The following is a 23,720-nucleotide window of genomic DNA, read 5'->3' as shown; positions in this document are numbered from 1 at the left end:
CACCCAATACAATAAGCTTGTCTGGAAAGCCTTGCTGATGCTTCCATTTCGCCCGAGGGCTGTGCAAGTGTCCCCCAGGACAGAGCCCACCCCTCCTACTAGCAGCCATCACCTCCCACAAACCTGCAGAGAGGACCACGCCAAGACTGCAAAGCAGGCTTCTGGAAGTGGCTTAAGCTAGCTTTCACTAGCACAAACCCCTTTTTCTCTTTTGTGTTCAACTGCAATCAACTCCATAGGCTTCCTGACACCAGCAGAGGCCCATCACAGACACAAATAGCATTTTTAAAATGGCTTTATTAAAGGCTACAAGTATAAAATATGACTAAGTTACAAGTCGTCAGTAAGAATTTATTACTTTTGAAAACATTAATTAAAGAAAGGGAGACGCAAAGAAAGGGAGGCTCTTCCTGAAATCCACACAGGGGGGTGCGGCTCAGACGGGTGACAGACCCCCGCTGTTCCCAGTGGGGCAGCACCCCCAAACCCAGGGGGCCAAGGGAGGGGCTCCCAGATGAAACAGAGGCTGGTTGCTGATTTCTTGGGGGAACTTTTGTAAAAATGAAGACACTGAATCCTTGAGCTGAATCCCAGGTGCAGAGACTGGGGGGAGGTGGAGAATCCAAAATCATGCTCAGGTTTCTCCTGAAAAGTGTGTATTTTCTAAAAAATAAATATAAACTCCTGGTTTGAGAAACTCCTTCCTGATGCATGCGAGGAAAATCATGGCAAATGGAGAGCTGAGAAACCATCTTCGCATAGACTTTGCCCAAGGCGGAGAGGAAGATCTGCCGGTCAGGCAGGATGAAGACCCACACATGAGCCTGTGTCCTCCAGGTCGTCCCTTCTTCCAAAAGCACAGCAAAGCAATACAACTTGAGGACTCCCTCCAAGATTTCCTAATTTGTGATTTTACATTTAATCTCAGGAGGCTATACCATTAAGAAACATTATTAGAGTTAACATTGCTGGGTGCTGGGCCCCAGACGGTACTAAGTGAGGCAGAAGCTTTCAATACTTCCTACAGCTCTCAGCACCAAGAAGAACTTGGAGGGAATATTGGGCTTTTTGAGAAAGTGGGAAAGAAATTAGAATTTCTCCCAATAGAAGAGGCAGATAGCCTTGGCCTACTGTGTAGGACACAGGTCTTTCTTCTGTGCTACACCAACGCTACAGAATACAAACTCATACATATACATTTGCTACCACAGGTTCTACAGCAGCCCCATGCTCTCCAGGCAGAAGGCGGAGGCAGGTGGCCGCTGATTCTGAGGATCCCTGTGTGAACAGTGCCGTTAGCCCCGAGGAGAGCTGGCGCTTGCCCAGGCTGTGCCAACTGGGATTTCTAAGCTCCCTTTTCCCTCACCACCACGCTGAAACCCTTTTTTGCCTCACATATATCAACTATACTTAAATCATACAGAAAGAACCAATATTTGAAAAGTTACAGTAAATCACTGAAGCAGAAAGATAAACTACACCCCAAGGATCCAAATGAGGCTTAGGGACATAAAGCAATTGGCAAGAACCAAACCAAAAGTTGGCTATGCCACAGCTTTGGCAGAAACTTTCCTGGAGGTGATGAGGGGTTGAGGTGGATTGCTATGTGCTTTATTTTGGAGCCAGATAAAATATTCTGGAAATCATTTCAGAAGGTCCTATGAAACAGGCATTTAAAAAAAAAGAAGAAGAAGACACACTTTGGTATTGAAACCGAGCGCTCACTGGCAGGGGTCGCAGAGATTAAGGCTTCAGGTGAGAATGCAGTGATGGCAACGTGGAGATGGCGCCATACCGGGCTTGAGGCTCTGCTCGGACGCCTCCTGCAGGCTCACACAGTTTAGGGGCCATTGGGCAGGGCAGCCTCTGAGTGCAGCAGCATCCCTAGGGGAGGTGGACCACCTTGTACCACTGGGCAGCCTTGGTGTCTGGACCAGCTCCAAGAGATACTGACACCACGCAGGTCTCCACGGGCACTGCTGAGTTGATCGTAAACTCCACTCTTCTGCTTCTGGTGGTGGTCAGGGCTGGGGAAGGTCCGTCATGACGCAGCCTGGCTAGCCCTTAGGATAAAGAATGCCCACTGCTCCCACCAGTCCCATGCTGGAAGACTCTAACACAACTAAGCAGAAGAGCCCTGTCCTCCAGCCACGCCTGCCTACTGCCCTGACTCCTGCAGGTGCCCAGTCCGGGGAACAACCAACAGGTCACATAAGCAACAAGAACTTCCAAGAGGAAATGGATACAAAACCAAGGAAAGTGGTAGCCCCATTGTTGATAATCTAGATACAAAATAATGAAAAATTAATACAAAACTCTTTAAACATGCAACTTTTTTTAAACAACAATCCGTACTCTGAATATGTTAAGGGCAGCTTAAAGACTACACTGCTACATACCCGCAGTCTGTTCCCTTGAAATGGCGTGAGGGTGGAGGCTGGCACATGATGTGAGAGACGTGGTTTCCGCCAGAGAAGCCCCGGACAGCTGCGAGCACTGGCTGAGAACGTCGCTGGGGGCCAATCTCTCCGGGGTCACGGCCAGCATGCTGATGTCATGGCTGATAACATCACCCTCAATCACCCACCAAAAGGAACCCATACGGTAAAAAGTGGAGGGGGGAGGGGGAACAATGGAGAAGGAGATGGAAATCACTTATATGATTTTTGTGACATGGTTGAAACACATCCTTTGAGGAGGGGGAATATTGGGTGGAGCTGGGAACAGAAGTTTTATTTACAAGATCTCCTGAATTATTAACAGACCTTAAAAATTCCAAATGTAAAACTTCTGTTATCAAATCACTGAAAATAGCATATATATCTGGTTCTACCTAAAAAGAAAAAAATCTGGCAATATTGACCAGTTTCCAAATGATTAAGAAAAGAGTATCAAGAAACCAGGAAAATACACAGGAAAAGGTGGCCCTTTTTATCCTCCTCCACCACACCACTTTGGAAAACATTTTAGGGTTTTTCATTGTATTTTTCTAATACATTTTACCAATTGTCCAGAAAATCAAATCCCGTCTTCAAGACGACATTACTTGAGCTGACCTGTAGAAGGGACAAAACCATGGAAGTAAGACGAGCCTTTTTTTTTCAGTTATGCATAATCTAAAAACAGCATCTCATTTAAAACGACCCAGATAAAAGAACCTACTTCTGTCTCAGAGGTTCCCTGACCTCAATTTATCTCAGTGCCGAGGGAGGTGTGGAAGCACTGGAAACCCACTCTGGGGGACATTCAACGTTATCAGTGACGATCTCAACTCAACAACAAAATGACCAAAAATTTAAAAATGGGCAAGGGACCATTGGACATTTCTCCAAAGAAGATACACAGACGGCCAATAAGCACATGAAATGAGGCTCAACATCACTCATGATCAGGGACAGGCAAGTCTAAACCACAGTGAGACACCACCTCATACCCCTTCGCATGGCACTAGCAAAGACACAGAAAATAACAAGTGTTGCAAGGGAGTGGAGAAACAAGAACCCACGTTGATGGGAATGTAAAATGACGCAGCTGCTGTGGCGAACAGTATGCAGGTTCTTCGAAAAAGTAGAAATAGAACCACCATGTGATCCAGCAATTCCACATCTGGGTATGCACCCAGGAGAAGGGAAAGCAGGAGCTGGAAGACATATTTGTACATACACGTTCACAGCAGCACTATTCCTAACAGACCACAATAGCCAAAAGGTGGAAGCAACCCAAGTGTCTGTCGATGGATGAGTGGATACACAAAATGTGGTCTAACCACACGATGGAATATTAGCCTTAGAAGGCAATTCTACACTTGCTACAACATGAATGAACCTTGAAGACGTCACACTAAGTAAAATAAGTCAGTCACAAAAGGGTAAACACTATATGGTGCTACTTATATGAGGTACCTAGAGGAGTCAAATTCACAGACACAGAAAGTGGAATGGTGGTTGCCAGGAGCTTGGGGGGAGGGATGAATGAGAAGTTAGTGTTGAACGGGTCCAGAGCTTTAGTTCTGAGGGATGAAAGGAGTTCTGGAGATGGATGGTAGTGATGGTTACATAGCATTGAGAATGTACTCAAATGCCACCAAATTTATACTGTAAAATGGTTAAAATGGTAAATGTTTGTATATTTTACCATAATAAAAAACTTTTAAAATGCAGTATATGGAACCAGCCCAAATGCCCACCAATCAATGAGTGGATAAAGAAACTGTGGTATATATATACGATGGAATACTACTCAGCCATAAAAAGGAATGAATTAATGGCATTTGCAGCGACCTGGATGGGATTGGAGACTATTATTCTAAGTGAAGTACCTCAGGAATGGAAAATCAAACATCATATGTTCTCACTCATAAGTGGGAGCTAAGCTATGAGGATGCAAAGGCATAAGAATGACACAATGGACTTTGGGGACTCGGGGAAAGAGTGGGAGGTGGGTGAGGGATAAAAGACTACAAATTGGGTTCAGTGTCCACTGCTAGGGTGATGGGTTCACCAAAATCTCACAAATCACCACTAAAGAATTTATGTCACCAAATACCACTTGTTCCCCAAAACCTATGGAAATAAAAAATTTTAAAAATTAAAATTAAAAAAAAAAAAGAGTGACCCACAAGAACCAAAGAGTCTCAAGGGCCAGAGGAGGCCGGGTGAGGCTAACATGGAGGAAACTGCATCCTGGGCTCACTCCTCAGCAAGGCAGCGAGGAGCCCAGCGAGGCCCACAGAGGGGCGAGACCCAGTGTGGCCTCTCAAGTGTGCCTGCCCGCCTTGCCAACAGGCGGCTCCCCTGGCCCAAATCCAGACCAATCCTAAAGAACAGACCATGGCGTCTATGGACAGCTCCCAAAAAGAAGGCCCAACACAGCCTTGAGCTGTGATAGCCCTGGGCGCAGCGCCTTCCAGGGGCCTCTTCTGATGGCAGCCCCCACACACGGGAAAGCGCAGTGGGCCGCAGAACCCTGACTGGTAAACAAATTAGGGCACCCAGATGGACTTGCAAAACTTGTCTTGTTGCATATTTGTTGGTGGCTCAGCACCCTGAGCCTAGGCATCCTCTGAGGAAGAGGCAGGGGAAGGAGGAAGGAGGGGGGAGAGGAAAAAGAGCATGGGCACCTGTGGCCTGCCTGCTTTGTGGGGGACCCTCTCGGTCCCCGTGGAATAAGGTGCCATCCCATCTGAGGACGCGTTGGTGCAGGCCACTCACCTGTGCAAACTTGGGTTCCGAGAACAGGGTGTCTTCCCCATCGTCCTGCCTGACGTCAGGAGATGGCAGCTTCCCCTCGAGCTGGGAGGGGGCAGCCTCGTGCAGAGAGCTGCTGAAGGCCTGGACAGGCTGGGGTCTCTCACGTTCGGTGCTCACGTTGGGAAGAGGACGCTGCTCCTGACGGAGGGTGCTGGGCCTTTCCACCTTGGCCTCCCTGTCCTTCAGGGCGGGTTCCTGCCGGTAGCAGGGAGGCAAGACCTTTTCCCCCTTCTCCATGGACTTGATCTGGCTAGGGGTCAGCGACTGGAACTCGGCCTCAGGCCCCTCCCCTCGGGACCGCTCGGCATTGATCTTCCAGAAGGACGCTTCCTCCTCTTTCCTGGTGGGGCCCAGGGCGTCCAGGCTGGAGGACCTGCTGCCTTGGGAGGACTTGAGGGCCTGGGAGCCCTGGGAAGCTTTGGACAGTGGTCTGGGCTCGCTGGCGGCAGTGCCGTTGCTCGGCTCCTGGATGGATAGGGCGGAGATACTGAACTCCATCTGACTCTACGGTGGGACGTGAGAAAGGACAGAAAAAAGAAAGTAATCCTGAGAATCGACCATCACAGGTGTGCCAGCTCACGCACCCCCCTCCTCAGCATAAGGACGCACACCAGCCACACACGAGCTGTTGCCCATGTGCTGGAACTGTCTGTCCTGAGTGGTGGGTATGGTCAGGACTCCCATTGCACACCTGAAATGCATCAGAAGCTTAAATGCCAAGGCCGGGTAAGAGACTGTGGGTGGTGGTCCCCTCCCAAATCTTCTGTTGAACTGTAATCCCCAGGGCTGGAGGTGAGGCCTGGTAGGAGGTGTCTGGACCATGGGGGCGGATGTTGTGTTCATGATACTGACTTCATGGCTTGGTGCTGTCTTCATGATAGTGAGTTCCCATGAGATCTGGTCATTTAAAAGGGTGGGGCACCTCCCCCTGACTCTCTCCCTCTTGTTCCTGCTCTGCCATGTGAGATACCTGCTCTCCTCCACCTGCCACCATGAGCCACAGCCCCGAGGCCTCCCCAGAAGCCAAGCAGATGCCGATGCCATGTTTCCTGTGCAGCCCGCAGAACCGTGAGCCAATTAAACCTCCTCTCTTTATAAATTACCCAGTCTCAGGTATTTCTTTAAAGCAACACAAGAACACACTAATACACTCCCTCATGCACTATGCTACATGCAGCTCAAGCTATCTGAGTATTACCGATGAGTAAGGGCTCTCTGCTTGGTAAACAGGGCACCCGCCTGTCTCCTTCAGTGTGGTTCTAGCACCTTTCTGGCAGGTGACAACCCTCACTGGGAGGATAATGAGGAAAGGTGCACACTGCAACAAAAGGCCACTTCGCAGCCAGGGTCAGAACCCAGCCTCAGATCACAAACACCCAGAGGACAGGGCAGGGCCTGGCACCCATCACACCCTATGCCCCACATCTGAGCACCCACAAAATGCTTTCCTTGATCTGGATGCTGCTAACTACAGTGATCTCTAAAAATGACACTGCTGAGCTGTTTTGACCAACAAAATCATTACATGGCAACCTAAACCTCCTCTTTGGAGTAGAATGTTGTCTTCCAAGCTCTGCAGAACAAGCAATTTGTAATCTCAATCATTTCTAAAATCAATTCTCTCTTCCCTCACCATTTCTACTCCCTCATACTTCCCTGCCTCTTTCTAAAATAAATTAATATGCCAGATGTGGTGGCTCGCGCCTGTAATCCTAGCACTTTGGGAGGCTAAGGATAGAAAATCGTTTGAGCCCAGTTTGAGACCAGCCTGGGCAACAAGTGAGACCCCTTCTCTACTAAAAATTAAAAAAAAAAAAAATGGCCAGGCACGATGACACACGCCTGTGGTCCCCAGCTACTCAGTATGCTGAGGTGGGAGGATTGCTTGAGCCTGGGAGGTCAAGGCTGCAGTGAGTCATGATTGCATCACTGCATTCCAGCCTGGGCAACAGAGCAAGACCCTGTCTCAAAAAATATACTAAAAATAGGCCAGGCACGGTGGCTCACGCCTGTAATCCCAGCACTTTGGGAGGCCGAGGTGGGCAGATCATCTGAGGTCAGGAGTTTCAGACCAGCCTGACCAACATGGAGAAACCCCCTCTCTAATAAAAATACAAAATTAGCCAGGCGTGGTGGCAGGAGCCTGTAATCCCATCTACTCAGGAAGGCTGAGGCAGGAGAATCGCTTGAATCTGGGAAGTGGAGGTTGCGGTGAGCCAAGATCACGTCATTGCACTCCAGCCTGGGCAACAAGAATGAAACTCCATCTCAAAAAAAAAAAAAAAAGAAAAGGAAAGAAAAAAGAAAATATACATTAAAAACAAATAAATAAATAAAAGTAATAAAACTACATGACAGAAAGTTTGGGAAATAGAAAAAAGAAAAAGAATCAGTCACAACCCTTCCCTCCTCCCATAATCACTACTGCTTTTTGTTATTTCTATGTAACCATTTTCATATATGTGTTTTATAAGGCTGTAGTTCTGTTGGGCATGTGATTTGGGGTACTGCTTTTTCACTTAATCATAAGCATCATCCATGTTGCTGTATGGTCATTATAACCATTCTTTTTAATGGTTGTAAAAATATTTCAGTAGCTGTCACGCCACCTACTTAACCATTTTCTTATTATCAGACAATTTGCTATTTCTAAGCCTTGTTGTTATAATTAAGGTTGCCATAAACATCTTCATGCATACAATCTCTTCCCCATTTTGGGTTAATTTCTTTAGACAGATTTCTAGAAGTGAAATATCAAAATACAAACAATTTAAACCTTTCCTTTTTATGGTTTTGGATGCATACTATCAAATCTGCTTTCTAGCGGCTGCCCCAATTTCTAATGCCACCAGATGTACATCAGAGTAGCATTTTTAGTCACTGAGTATAATAATTTAAAACTGCCTGTGCTAACTTCAGATACAAAACATGGTTCTTCATGCCTTTCATGCACAGTCTTTCACATAATCAATGGTCTGTTCAGTTCTTTAAGTTTCTGCAGACAGCAGCACTCTCCCAGGATTCTCGCCAATGGGCAGGTGCATATTTGTCAGGGCAAGGATGGAAATACTGCTTTTCCTGTGTGAACTGCAGGTCCTGTACATAGAAAGCGGCACACGCTCTCTGAGTCTGAGATTTCCAAAAGTCCAGCTTCTGACGGTCAGATGTCTTCCCTCCAGGCTTGGGAGATGAGATCACGAGGCCATGAAGAATTCAAGTTTAAAACGCAAGCCTAGGCTGCCCTGAAGCTCAGTGTTATAGGAAATAAAACCCATGGGCTGGGCGCAGTGGCTCACGCCTGTAATTCCAGCACTTTGGGAGGCCGAGGCGGGCAGATCACGAGGTCAGAAGTTTGAGACCAGTCTGACCAACGTGGTGAAACCCTGTCTCTACTAAAAATATAAAAATCAGCTGGGCATGGTGACGCACACCTGTAATCCCAGCCACTCAGGAGGCTGAGGCAGGAGAATCGCTTGAACTCAGGAGGCAGAGGTTGCAGTGAGCCAAGATCGCGCCACTGCACTCCAGCCTGGGCAACAGAATGAGACTCTGTCTCAAAAAAAAAAAAAAAAAAACCAAGAAACAGCCATCAAAGCATTGGTTCTCTGGTTAAAGGCAATGTAGATTACTCAGTGTGCCTGATGTATCAGGACTGTTGTTTCTAAATTATTATTATTTTCATTCTACAAATGAGAAAATGGAGAATCGGAGTGATGAATTAAATTGTCCTAGGTCACCAGCCCATTAGGAGATTGTGCAGCTGGGATTTCAACCTGGATCGAGAGATTCTAAGCCTGAATCCATGGCTGGGCATCCCTGCATTGCAAAACAACAGGTGGCCACCAGGTATGACATCAAAGGAAGCCGCCGGGAGCAGTGGATACAGTGGGATTTCTTTATGTATGTATGTGATCTAATTTGATTTTAAAGGACTGTTTCTGAGTGATGCATTCTGAATACTCTGCATATTTCCAAATTCCACAATAGAATACAGAAAGACTGTGGGATAGAGATGATAGTTTCTTGAAATAGGCAAATCACTAAAAATGGCTCGGAAGTGGGGCCCAACTCAGGGGACAGAGTTGACTTTGATCTGGAAATTGTAGTGTAAGGAAGGCACTTAAAACTGAGCACTTCGTCAAACCCCAGGCTTTTTTAGGATCAGCAATTTCTCCCATGGGTGTCTTTGCTAAGAAGCCTCTAGAAGGTGAGACAGAACTTCCTGTGTACGTGGAGGGCAGCAGTGGGCAGAGCCAGGGATGCTGGGGGGAAACGCCCGTCACAGTGGTTCCTGGGCTGCTTCAGGGGCGCCGCGGAAGGGAACCGGGCAGCACTTAGCTGGGTGTGACCTCCTCAAACAGAATGACAGAGGTCGCTCCCAGCCCTGCTTGGGTAACAGGAGACCTGGAGACCTGGCAACAGCTCTTCAGAGGAGGGTGTCATCTGGCTAGAGGAGAGGGCTTTGCTGGCAGAAGCAGCTACCTAGTTCAGGGGGTCTGGAGGTGACTATGCGGAAGACAAGAACTTAACGAAGAAAAAAGTTCTAAGTCTTTCCCTATGTATGTGTATGCTGTTCAAAATTTTGCAAATAACGTATAACTACAATCTCCTTTAACAAAACAGCCCTGATGATCTCATGAAGGCAGGGAGTAGAAGAAATAGATACTGCAGGCTGGGAAGGGTGTGTGGGTAGGAAGGGGATGAAGAGAGGTTGGTTAATGAGATAGAAGGAGTAAGTGTTTGCTGTAGTGTTTAACAGCAGAGCGGGGTGACTACAGTTAAGTGTGTTGTGTATTTTGAAATAGCTATAAGAGAGGATGTAAAATGTCCCCAACACATAGATCCCCAACACATAGAAATGATAAATACTTGAAGTGATGGACACCCCAAATACCCTAACTCGAACATACAGTCTATGATTTCACAAAATATCACATGTACCCCATCAATATTTCAAAATATTATATACCAAAAAAAAACCTGCCTTCGTCCATCACCCTGCTGGGTGCGAGGCCTCTTCCCCACTGCTTTCCCCAAAGGAAAAGGATTTGTCATCTAGAATTTCTAAACACAAACCTTTTGGGGTAGGGGAAGAATCTTTTTTCTTGTCTAAATCTGACTCTGCTCAGCTCCAAAAACTCCAGGAACTATAATAAAAACAGACTCTAGCAGGGCCAGGTGGGGGTCCAGGGGAGATCAAGCCTATCTCTCAGGAACTGCAGCCCATCCCTCCCAGGGACCTCATTCTACCCAGGGGGGACCGGTACTGGTGTCTGTGCACGCAGCACCAGGACAGAGCGAAAAGTGGCTCCAAGTCCATTTTCAAAGACACACCGACATGCAGGCCATAGGAAGGCAGAGCCCCTTTTGCCATTTCAAAGTAAGTTTTACTGCTTTTTGCTTCGGTGACTGCACACTGTTGGCCACTCCCCGTCTCTTCCAGTCCAGGGCACATCCTAGACTTGCCTAGAACAAAAGTCCATTTTCTACAGGTGTGGAAAAAGAGCTGGGCTCTTGAGAAAGGAGGTCATGTCAGCCCTCTCCCATGGCACTGAGCAACAGGGAGCCAGGGCTGGCGGGAGGATGAGGCTCATGAAGAGGAGGAACCCATGGGCCACGGGACGCCAACTCATGGGCGCTGGCCACAGACAGAAAGCTGGGGTTTGGGGATTCAACTTAGCGGTCTTCTATAGTCTTTGAGACAGCAGAGATAGGAGAGTCCACAAGGAAGCCGTCCCTCCTGACGGCAACTCTGACAGCCCAGCCTCAATGTCCCAAGTGCCCACGGAGGCTCTGCTGGGAGGACTCCCTCCAGCCAGGCCAGGGCTGGGCGTCAGTCACCCCATGCGGGGAACTGGGTCTCAGTTGGCCACGTCTGTTCTAAAAACAGAAGGACCACAACTGAGCCCAGTGTCTATTTTTAACGTCCCACTCACTGAAGAGGAATGTGTAATATTTCAGTAAAAGACGAGTGCAGGCTGCCAAAACTAACTGTTTGGCTTGGCAGCCTCGGACAGATCTAAATTGTTGAGACAAAGGCTACAGAAGCCTTGTCAGAAAAGATCATCATTTACTGGAGCAAATCCTAATACATTCACCAACCACTTAACATCTATTCTTCCCACCTCCCCTCCAAAGAGGGAAGAGGAGGAAGATGAGCGGGAGGACACTAAAAACCTTTAGAATCACAAATTTAGTAGAAGTGGCAGCTGACAGGGACAAACCCAGGGGCCCAAAGAGACGGGCCATGGATGTAAGCAAACAAACACCCACCCCGTCAGCCTCTAGGCAAAAAACACCAGCCAGGGAGAACTCAGCTGAGGCCCAACAGGAAATGGGTGCACAAGTGCACCAGGCCCCAGGGTTGTCAAGGTTAAGGGACAAATAATTGTGTCTGCCATTCTAGGCTCATCATCTCACAGGGACAAAGACGCACCAACAAGGAATTCATCAGCACAATCCCCATTTTTCCTCTGTCACAGTGCTTCCTAACGGTAACAGGGAAGAGGGTAACTCTGGAAGCTGCATAGGGGTTAAGAGCCCAGCCCTGGGCTTAGGACTGCCTGGTTCACATCCTCACTTTATGCCATGGTTTCCTCACCTGTAAGGTGGGCTGCTGTGAGGATTACACTCTGCAATGCAGGGAGGGTGCTCAGCACAGACCCGGCACGTGGTGAGATTCCTGATTGGGACAACTGTAAAAAGAGGATTTGTGCTGAGTCTGGAGGGCAGGTGGGGCCTTCTCAGGTGGATGGGGGTCAGGGGACAGAGCAAAACACTGAGGTCCAAGAGAACATGGTCCCTGAGGTGGGTAAGAACAGAGCCTGTGGGATGGCAGTGCAGGGCTGAGGGCAGGGCTGAGGGCAGGGCTGAGCGAGTGACGCATCGTCCCACACACATGGAGAGCAGGGAAAGGCCGAGAGCAGGGCCACACAGGGGTCTGCTGTTGTCTCAGGAAGGGGTGAGGCACAGCCCACAGGAGGGGCAGGAGGGAGGGAGGGGACTGCTGGGCAGAGACGGGGGTCTCGGTGAGGAGCGCAGAGACCAAGCTATGGGTGGGTGGATGCAGCCCCACGGTGTCCTGCCTCTCAGAAGCCCCGTGACTGGTAGTGAGGAGGAACCATCGAGCAGAGCCAACGAATCCTCTATGTCCAGGAACATCCTGCTGGAACAGCCCTTCTGTCCCACCATGGGCAGCAAAGCCCCGCAAGTCACAGACAGGCCTGAGCTCCAATTGCTCTCCGCCCACTCGACCTGCCAGGCACCTGACCCCCTGCATCCCGGTGTCCTGAACCACAGCGTGAACAGGGACACCAGCCTCCCAAGGGTGAAAGAATTCAGAGTGCACACACATCCCTATCATGGACACAGCATGGAGGAAGGGCCTGTGCTCATAAATGCTTATGTGTCTTCCCAAGGAGGCGTCTGGAAGGCTTCCCTACTCTGGGAATGATCTATATTAGCCCCCCGAGATCTTTTGATACCCATGAAATCAAGGAACCGGTCCCCAGCCCAACCTACTTACTGCCCTAATGGCAGCTGGACATCAGGTGAAGGAAGGGGGTGGCCAGAAAGGAGAAGCAGCCAGACAGCTTGGGGGAGGGGCAAGGCTGGGGACAGGGTCACAACGCCCAGCCAACCAAGAGCCCAGCCAACCGAGGCTGGGGATGGGGTCCCAAGAGCCCAGCCAACTTTGAAGCAGGGCCTGACCTGCCCCAAAGGCATTTTCTCCTCTGAATTCTCCAGCCCACACCGCCTGGGGAATGTAAAGAATCCTCTCTCCACTCCCTGCCTCCTCCCGTCTGGAGCCTTCTAAGTGCTGAGTTTTTTCCTCTCGAAACAGCAGTAGCATGAGACAGGAATGCAACATTAGGTCCCCACTGGCCCCCTTTCCCCTGGCATGCCTGCCAAGCTGATAGATGAGTGGAAAAGATGACAATCACGACCACCCCCACTCCTTCTGGGACCAGCAGGCCTCCCTTCCGTGATGGAAGAAGTCTGGGCAACAGAGGCACCACAGCCAGGATCAGCCTCAAAGGAGGCAACCGAGGCAGGGTGGACAGGCTGGAAAACCAGGCGGGCGCACAGCTGCTACCGCAAGGCTGCAGCGAGCTCTCCTGATCAAAGCCACGTTGCATGGGGGCAGTGACCACAGGTCCCAAGCACAACCGCAGCTCATTCTGTGGAGGTGGAATGGTCATGGGCTGGCCAAGAGAAAGGAACCCATACAGAGGTGCAGCAGTTGGGTGAGAAACCAAAAATCCCTGCGATTCTTAACTCTGCCCATGGCCATGATCTTGGGTCAGGCTTACCCTTGTGTAGGTAGATTTGTCAGGGGATGGAGAAGTCAGAGCTGGGCACTCTGCTGGCATCCACTAAATGTCTGTTGAACTGAATAGCCGAAGAAGGGCATGAGGTTACATCTACCCAACATGTGTACAAATATGAGTTAAACATATGGAGAAAATGACTGGAGTGACTTGGTGGCTATAGCTTTTGTGCTAAGTGAGATTTGCCACCAAACACAGCTCTCCACTCACTGAGCTATTGTTCGAGCACATAAGTGGCATATGCTCAACTCTGGGCCTGCAGCATTATGTCTGACATAAACGGGGTATACAATAAATGTCTACTGGAAAAAAAAAATCAATGAATGATTTCAGAGACAGAAAATAGATGGTGGCTGCCGCGGGCTAGCGAGAGTAGGGGGCAGTCATTCTTTAATGGGAACAGAGTTCCAGTCTTGCAAGATGAGTTCTGGAGGTGTGGATTAGCTTGACTTAATCATTCCACAATGTACGCACGTATCAAAACATCTTGTAGTACATCATAAATATACATAATTTTTCATTTGTCAATTAAAAAATAATAATTTTTAAAAAGAGTTCTCGAGATGGATGATGGTGATGTTTGCACAAAAATGTGAATGTACTGAATGCCACCAGATTATACACTTAAACATGATTAAGATGGAAAATCTTATGTTGTGTGTATTTTGCCACAATTAAAAATAAAACTTAAAAAAATCAATGAGTGATTAATTAAAAATGGAAAGAAATGGCCAAGGTTAACCATGGAATGAATGACATCATACAATCTTAGATTTAAAATGGGTGCAAACTCTCTGCAGCTCTTCTATCAAGAGGCGCAATCTCTTTCCTCACACATTGAATCTGGCCTGGCTTGTGCCTTGATTTGACCAGCAGAACACAGCAGAAGTGATACTATGCAATTGCCCAGCCTAAGCTTCAAAAGAGTCCTCGTAGGCTTCCATTCCCACACACGGATCTCTCCATCTCTGTGTGAAGAAGTCCAGGCTGGCTTTGCTGGAGACATGGGGCCCAGCTAACAGCCAGCACCAACCAGACACATGAGCAAGGTTCTCAGAGCACCCAGCTCCCATCAGGCGATCAGATGACACATGAGTGATCCCAGGCAAGGCCAATGGAAGAACAGTCCAGCTGAGCCCTGCTCTGACCATTGACCCACACAATCATGAGCACATAAAATGCTGCTTCAAGCCACTAAGTTTGTTATGCATCTATAGAGAACTGATAGAGTGAGGAAGACATCAATTGAGAGGTAACAAGAAATGGGGTCCAAGTCTCCCTCCAGTCCTGCAATTGGGGATTGGGGGGGTCCTACCTTCACTAAAGCCACCTCCTGTTTGTGGCTTTCCAATGAGGATCTTATAAGCCTTTAAGTCCTAAGAAGAGTTTGGCAAATCTCTTCAAGCAGGGTGGCCGGGCACTCCAGGGTTAAGACTAAGGAGGAATGAGTGATGGGTTTTTTAAAACTCGGCAATGCCTAGTGAAGAAGGAGGAAGGGACAGCTCCCTTGCTCTCCAAGATACCCTCTATTTTGCCCCTAGACGTTTCTAATAGCAAACTATAGTAAGTCTGACCTCGAGAGATCAAACAGGAAGGTGAGGACACAGAGTGAGCCCAACAGTTTGTAAAACAAACTGAAACTCTCATCTAACAGGAACATGAAATGAAACTGCAAACTCTGAGCTATGAAGACTACACTTTACTAAAAGGATGCAAGTTATGATGAGTGACACATGTTAACCAGATTTTAGCAAGCTTCCTCAATTTACACTGGTTCCTAAGGGACCAGATATGCTGCCATCTGTGGACAATGAGCCTCTCAGCACAAGTGTGATTCAAGTGGACTGTACTTGCTCTCTTTGTTCTCGAGACCTTCTCCAGGCACCTGTTTCCCACTCTGGCCCCAGCAGCTGTGCCTGTATCAGTGGCCACTCGAGGAGCTGCACCACCTTGTCCCAGAATGTCATTTATGCCAAGTTAATGAAAGATGAAATGTCCTGTGCCACAAATAGCTGATTCGGGAACATTTAACAAGGTAAATTCTTAAGACAACAGATATTCTCGTGGGGAACATGATGAGCTTAGGTCTTAGGACACTTTAACTATTTTTCACTTTCCTTTGCCTTTATCACTATGATATCATCAAATACAGACCCAGTCCAGGAAAATCTGCACTGCTTTCTGGGCCACCATACCCAAGGCTGCTTATTTCCAACACACAGAGAATCTACCTGGCTATTACCGCTAGATATCATCTATAGGATTAGTGGTTCTCACAATTACCCATTTTGGGAGCCCATAGAAGAGGAATATTGAGGGCCCTGGCTAAGAATCAATGTAATGATGCACTTTTTACCCACCTATGACTTCCTTTGCAATGTCAGTAGACACAGAATCCAGTGTTGGATTTAGGAGCTATTCCAATTGCAGGCGGCTCCTTCACATCTTATGCTCTCTCCCAAGACAACGTTGGTCACCCCTGCAACCAGTACCCGATCCCTAGGGAGACTACATCAATGCCATATCTTCCCCAAAACCACCTCTTAACTCTAACACTCATCTCAACTGTCCCACGCTCCCACGCCCTGAGGCCAGCTCGCTTCACCCAGGGCAATCGGCAATAGCTTACTAAATACTGTCTGTGTGCCAAGAACAGTGCCAGCTGTCCTTGTCCATCTGAACCCTTGGGCAATATTTCATTTTAAGACACAGTTGCCTACATGAGGGCCTCTCAGGGTCCTTCACGGACCACTCTGGCCCACCCTCCTCACAGGCCTCTTGCTGGGATAAGGGCTCTGTTCAGCAATGATGTGGACAAGTGAAAAACCAAAAAACAAGTGCCTTGAAGTATCAGTATTTAAAAACCTTGATCTGACCAGCAGTCCAAGCCTTATACCAGGCTCACCGCCGTCTCTGTCTGTAACACACTCTCATGACGTAAAGAACCCTCCAACACACATCACCAAATGTTCTAGAATTCAGAAAATCTTGGTCTTTTATTTCTGTCCCTTGGGTTAAAGACACCTGTCTTTTAGTCATTTTGCTTATGAATGTACTTTCACTGGGGCAACTTAGGAGATGGGGAAAATGAATTAAAATCAGTGAAGCTTGATGCTCTTAAGCAACTCAGGCAATGATGATGATAATGATGAAGAAGAAGAATGACTGGGAGACAGAATTAGTGATCCAAGTTGGGATGAATTAGCTAAATGGATGTCTATGTCTATCAATCAGCTCGTCACCTCCCATTTGCTCAAAGCTTTGTCTTATGGGGCATCTCCCCCCAAGGTGCTAAGTGCTGGGGACCAGAGGTATGAGCAGAGACAGGGCCCCCAAGAGGGCTGGCCCCCTTAACCAAGCTGGCCGGGAGTCCTAGTCAATGGGCGTCATGGGGCGTCATGGGGCGTCATTGGACCCTGGCAGAAAGCACTACTACTTTGAACTCACTATCACCAAACCACACACAATAGTTTCCTAATTCCTCACCATGCTCCTCCCATCCCCTCCTTTTCTACCAACAATGGGCACATCCCCTGCAGCCTGGCAGTCAGGGGGCTGTCTTCTGAGTCCATCAAATGCTGAAAGAAAAATATACAACTACTCAGTTCTTTTTAAAAGAACAAATAGATCTAAATTTAATCCAACTTACCCTTGTTTCCCAGGAGAAAGGGGCAGAGTGCTCATCTTGCCAAGTTAGATCCTGAAATAAAAAATCAAGAATAAGTCTGAAATCCAAACCCAGACATACCCCATGCAAACATCCACCCAGGACCGTGGAGGATCCAAAACTTAGGAATAATCCCAACTCCTGGCTCTAAACAAGCCTGATGCTTTGACACTCTCAATATAATGCGCTGACCGTCTTAATCAGGTTGCTCCCTCACCTTTCCCGCTGAGGCTGCCAGACACTCCCCTCCCCAGCCAAACAGACAACAGGGAATGCCGGTGAGGCCCCCCAATGGACTCAGACAGATGAGCTGAGTAGGAGTGGATGAGGGCTTGATGGTCTCAGCAGAATCAGGCACAGACTCAGCCCTGAACAATGATTAGCTGTGTGGCCATGGGAAGATGACTTAGCCTTTTTGAGCCTCAGTTTTCTCATTTGTAAAAGCAAAATGATACTTCCCTTGCAGGATTGTTGTAAGGATTAAATGAGGTAATCTGGGAGAAGAATGCCAGGCCATAATCTGCCAGTCAATGCCAATACAGGAGCTCCCCTCCTCCCCAACAGGCCTACCGGAGAGCTCAAGGGCATGGATCAGCAGAATCAATAAAGAAAAACGCCAATGTAATCCATGTGACTAATTATAACAAGAACTCTGAAATCACTCCCCACCCCCACCAAACAGAACAGGACAGAAAGAGCCCTATGGAACAATCACTACGAATTTGACCTTGGATCCAGTATGTTTTGTTCACTGGCCTGCACAAATGACTTGGGGAAGCCACCTTTCCTTATATCCCACCCTCTACCCGCAGTTATTCCTGTGCTAGCAAATGTCTCATCTGTGTCCAGCTTCAATTGGGTAACTTTTGTTTGTTTGTTTGTTTGTTTGTTTTAAGAGATGGGGTCTCAGTACATTGGCCAGGCTGGACGCAAACTCCTGGGCTCAAGCGATGCTCCTGCCTTGGGTGTCCAGAGCAGCTGGGACTACAGGTGTGCACCATGTCTGACTACTTCTACTGGGAACATATTTTCAGAATGAAAAATCATGACACATTGGGTGATACAGGCTAAAATGGGATAAAATATTTTAAACTGAGATCATATCCATATCTCCCCAAAACTCCAGGTGATTTATGTCCTTCCCTAAGTATCCCTGGATAACCGTCTTCTTCCCACCCATAGGTACACTGACTCTGCGCCCCTAAGTCAGGTGGTCTGGCTTCCCTCTCCTCTACAGGGCAAATCAGTTCTGCCCACAGATCCTCTTCTTTCAGCTTTTGACAGAGCCTCCGCCACCCCAGCTTAGCCTCAGACACTGGGGGCAAATGCCAGGGCCCACGCAGGGGGAGTGCCCCACCAACACGTAAGTGTACACATTCAGCCTTCCAGACCCCAAGTGTGCATTCTCTGTGCAGACGCCTCCTAACATGAACGGCCAGTGGGAGGTCAGTCTTTGAACTCAAATAACGAAGGCATGCCAGGGTCTGGGCAGCTGAAGGCCTATTCCCAAGAAGCGGGGACGGGGAAGGAAGTGTGTGATGACTCCCCAGCACAGCCCAAGCACGGCCAACCCTAGAAGACAAGGGCAACAGAGCAGGGCCTTTGTCTGCTCCTCTATCCCCAGTGCCCGGAAGACAGCGACTGCCCGTAGCAGACGCTCACTCACTCTTTCAGAATATGTGAATAAACAAACTCTGCACAAGCCCGGATCCTTTCACAGGTTGATTTTCCCCCACAATCTCCCGCTCCCAACACTCACACTCCCCCAAGACTTCCCAATGTGGGGGCACAGGCTCTTCACAGCTCTTGGCCCCAGAAGGAAGAGCCGGCCATCGACAGGGTAGAGATCTGGTTCTGTGTCCTGATGGCTGTGCTGTGTGCCTCGGCTCTGTGCAGTAGGGACTGATACATTTGTGGCACAAATACTTCACATATGCTGGGGATAAAGAGCAAGGAAAACCCAGAGAGGAGACTGTCAAAAGGCCAGAATCCAGGTCTTTATTTTCCCAGGAGTGCATATAAAAGGATTAAATATATTTGTATCAGGAAAAAAAAAACACCACTAACAAAGATACTAGTTATAAATATTAAGAATTACAAAAGTGGGGGAAGAGCCTTACAAACTGGGTTAAGCTGCATTAAAGTGTATCAAACACTCAGTTCTGAGAACCACATAGTGTGTGCAACTAATGACCATGTGCCCAATAAGATGACCCCCATCCTCAGAGTGTTACAGTCACTCTCCTGTAATGGTATTTGCTTATGATCCTGACTTCTGAACTGGTTGGTACGCACTGCCTCATGGCTGTCAAGCAAAACCTTTAAAAATGAGAGGAACCACTGCCTTTTTGTTTGGAATTTCAGTTAAACTCAAGTTACTTCCCAATGCACAAACTTCGTTCCTCCAAAAATGGAAATGGATGCCTGGAGGAATGTGAGTTACCAAGGCTTTGTGATTAGATGTCTCCTAGCAGAGGCGGAGGGCCGGCCTTCAGCTGTAGGGGGCTCCTGGTCCACGTCTCTGTGTGCATGCTAGGGGTACAGTTAAGCTAAATAACCAAAGTCCCTAAAATCCTCAGAACCCTTTGAGTTCCTTTTAGAAGCAATCAAACCAAGAAGGGCTTTGTTTTCACATGGGAAAAATAAAAGAGGCCGATGGAATGTAAGTATCATTTATTCTAGTTAATCATTCATTAACTCTTCGTGAATAAATGATCTCTGCACAAGCCTGGATATTTTCACAGGTTGATTTTCCTCCCCAGCCTCCACACCCCACACTCACACTCCCCCTAAGACTTCACCGGCTCTTCACAGCTCTTAGTCCCAGGAGGAAGAGCCGGCCATCCACAGGGTAGAGTAGAGATCCGGCTTTGGATCTTTGGAAAAAGGTAAATGGAAATCAACTGGCAAAGGTGCTCCTTCCATCCAGAATCGGACAGGCTTCTGGCCACCCAAATGGAAAGAGGAAGTGCATGAACACCTGTGGGGCAGGCAGAGGGCAGGACCACTGGCCAGGGTGGGGCATGATGGAGCTGGACTCCCCTGTTACTCGATATGATTCTAAATATTAATTATATACCTTAAGTCCCTTTGAAATCTGCAAAGATTAAAATAATAAGGCTTTTGGCTTTGGAAGGTGGCACAGTACAAGACTCTGAGGAACAAAGACTTAGCCCAGAGCTTGGGGACGCCAACTCTCCAGTGACTGCAATCCATATTAGCTGAAATTCCAAGGGGGTCGCAGGAGGAGAAAGGGTGACACTGTGATTTCTCCCCTACTTAGTGTCGAGTCAATAGTCTTTTCTTTGCTCCAGCAAGAAATGAAGTCAAGGGGCAGATTCCTTGGGTTTCTGTAATTCTGAGCTCATAAAAAACAATAAAGTGCTTAACAAAAATAAACATGCCAAACAAAAATGTGATGGAAGCTCTGATGTCAGCCGTGGACTGCACGCTCTAGCCACAAAAAGCACTGACGGCAAGAACAGGCTCCCTGGGCTGTTGGATGCAAATGGAATCAGAATTGCAAAGTGGCGGCACCCACTCACACGCACACAATGCTGTCCTTTCTTCTCCTGCCATGGTGACCAGCCTGCAACCAAAATGAGGCTAGGCACATGCTTTCGGACCAATCACATACGCTTTTTCTAGGACTGCCTGGAAGGCTTTCCCACCCCCCTCTCTGGCGCCTGGGATCTGAAATCATCTAAGTGCCAAAACACATCTGTTACTTAGGCTGCACGACAAGAGAGCGGGCTTCATTGTTGGCCAGGACTTATCCTCAGAGTCAAATTCCGTAAGAGGCATCCATACCAAATGGGCAGCACTGAATCTCTCCAGAAACAATGACTTCTTTGGAGTGCAGGACAGAAAGATGCCCCGGGTCACCAAATCCCAGAGGAGAAAGCCAAAAAGCAGCGGGGAAGCTATAGAAAGCCACCAGAAACACAGAGCACTTGGCAATTATCAGAGGCCAGCGCTACATGTAAGAGGCTCTGCCAGTCCCCACGCAGCTCCAAGGACTCCGGGATAAACACACACACAAACAATCTTTTCCCCTAACATCCCAGAGACCTTGAGTATTTGCTCTTCTCTGGGAAATGTTCATTCAATTCAGTGTGTACCTCCTAAATCCTAAATGAAACAGAATTTAAAAATAATAACATATTTTTTGCCCATAGTGCTGGAATACATGTTTGCATCATATCGCCAGCGTTTACTTCTTCACTTGTTGATAAAAAAAATGGATACTGGAGGGCTTAAGAACTCTGTGGTTCCTAGACACTTTTATTTTTGGAGGCTGCAAGGCTGCAACCAGAGGTGTGTTGGAGCAGGCCTGCACCAACTAACGAGAGCTGATTGTAAAATTTTGAGGAATTTCTTGAACCTGTTGCTAAAAATCTTGTTTAACTGCCGTGATGAAAAAGGTGAATTATAGAAACTTGCAATTAAACCCATTGTATTAAAAATAAAGGTAAAATATACTTCACACCCACGAGGATGGCTATCAAAACGCAGAAACTAGCAAGTATTGGTAGGATGTGGAGGCACTGGAACCCTTGTGCACTCTTGGTGGGAATGTAAATGATGCAGCCATTATATAAAACAGTTCGGCAGTTCCTCAAAAAATTACACATACAATTACCATTTGTTCTAGCAATTTCATTCCTAGGTATACACCCAAAAGAACTGGAAGCAGGGGCTCAGAGATCCTTATACCCCAATGTTTATAGCTGTGCCATTCACAATAGCCAAAAGATGAAAGCAACCAGGTATCCACTGACAGATGATTGCATAAACAAAATGTGGTCTATCCGTCCAATGGAATATTACTCAGTCTTAAAAAGGAAGGAAATTCTGATACATGCTTCAACATGGATGAACCTTGAAGACATTATGCTTAGTGAACTAAGCCAGACACAGGACAAAAATCATATGATTCCACTTATATAAGGTACCTAGAGTAGGCAAAATCATAGAGACAGAAAGTAGAATAGAGGTTATCAGGGACTGAGGCCAGGAAATGGGGAGTTATTGTTTAATACATACAGAGTTTCATTGTTTAAAGGATATAGTTTCACTTCAAATAATACACGAGTTCTGGAAATGGATGGGTGATGATGATTGCGCAACATTGCGACTGTACTAAATGCCTCGGACTATACACAGAAAAGTGGTTAAAACGGTAAATTTTATGTTGTACGTATTTTACCACAATAAAAAGTCATGGAAAGACATGGAGGAACCTCAAATGAATATTATTAAGTGGAAGAAGCCAATATAAAAAGGCTACATATTGTATGATTCCAGCTATATGATATTCTGGAAAAGGCAAAACTACAGAGACAGTAAAAAGATCAGTGGCTGCCAGAGCCTGGGAGGCGGGAGGCATGAGCAGGTGGCACACAGAGGATTTCTGTTAAGGCAGTGGATCCCCTCTGTATGATACCATCATGGCGTATACCTCCAAGAGCGACCCCTAGTGTAAACCAGAGACTTTGGGTGACAATGATAAAAACAATGCAGGTTCATCGATTGTAATCAGTGCACCACTCTGGTTTAGGATGTTGATGGTGGGAAAGGCTGTGTGCATATGCACATCTGTGTGTACATTTTGGGAAAGGTCTGTGTGGGAAATCTCTGTACTTTCCGTTCAATTTTGCTGGAACCTAAAAATACTGTAAAAATTGAATTTTTTTTAAAGTGTGACCCCCCCCCAAAAAAAGTAATAAACACTAGAAACTCATCATTTCAATACACTTACTATTATCCATGGTCTTGAGGTTATTTGCATCCATTGTATGTGTAAGGTGGAAATACCATATAGTGCGGTGCCCAGATATGCATCTCGTGAGTCACGCTGACAGCGTGCAACAGGCCACAGTGGAGTATCTGGTCATGGCAACTGGCAAATGCTAGTTCGCCTCACTCCCCCAGAACCGGCTGTTAAACATTTACCAGCACACCACAGGCTACAACCATAACAAACATCCTGATATTCATCACATTCTGCAAGTGTTTCTGGTGCGTGGATGGATAGCACCTGCAGAGGGAGCTGTCCAGCATGGAGGCTCCCTTAGGGCCTCCACAAGCTGTTCCAGGAAAAACAGCTGGGCGGGGAGTGAGGGGCTTTCTGGGGTGATTCTAAAACAGCATCAGGATCTTGGAACACGGCAACACGCGTATTGATGCCAGAAATGGTCATCGTCTTCCTGAAGTCCATAAATAGGATAGTTTCTGGTTGACACCTGTGGCATCTTGGCTTGAAGGTAAGAAATGTAAACTGAGAAATTCTATAAGCTAGAGAAATAAGGCTTAGAGAGCAGAGCATGTGAGCAGGACAGAAAGTCCCATAGGTTGCAGAGTGTGTCACCCTGTAGTGATGCCAGGTGGCCTGGCCATCTTGGTTCATCCAGGGTGGAACACGTTGTTCCTGGTGAGCTGTGTCATGCCCATCACTCCCTCAGAGATGCCAGA

At 47.4% G+C, this 23,720-nt stretch overlaps 1 protein-coding gene across 1 annotated transcript in view; it reads right to left on the bottom strand.

The window, feature by feature from the left end:
• Positions 1-277: 277 nt before the first annotated feature.
• C1H1orf198 (chromosome 1 C1orf198 homolog) overlaps positions 278-23,720 on the bottom strand; it is a 29,862-nt gene continuing 6,419 nt past the window's right edge. Inside the window, exons 2-4 of the mRNA XM_002809315.6 lie at positions 17,229-17,279; positions 5,211-5,753; positions 278-3,056 (exon numbers count right to left, since the gene is read on the bottom strand). Of these exons, the coding sequence (XP_002809361.1) occupies positions 3,000-3,056; positions 5,211-5,753; positions 17,229-17,279 (651 nt within the window). The 3' untranslated portion in view covers positions 278-2,999. The remainder of the gene's footprint in view (positions 3,057-5,210; positions 5,754-17,228; positions 17,280-23,720) is intronic.

This window comes from Pongo abelii, chromosome 1 (genome assembly GCF_028885655.2).
Source record: "Pongo abelii isolate AG06213 chromosome 1, NHGRI_mPonAbe1-v2.0_pri, whole genome shotgun sequence".
NCBI classification, from domain to species: Eukaryota; Metazoa; Chordata; class Mammalia; order Primates; family Hominidae; genus Pongo; species Pongo abelii.
Note: the sequence above shows the minus strand (reverse complement) of the source record. Positions and strands in the feature narration are given on the sequence as shown.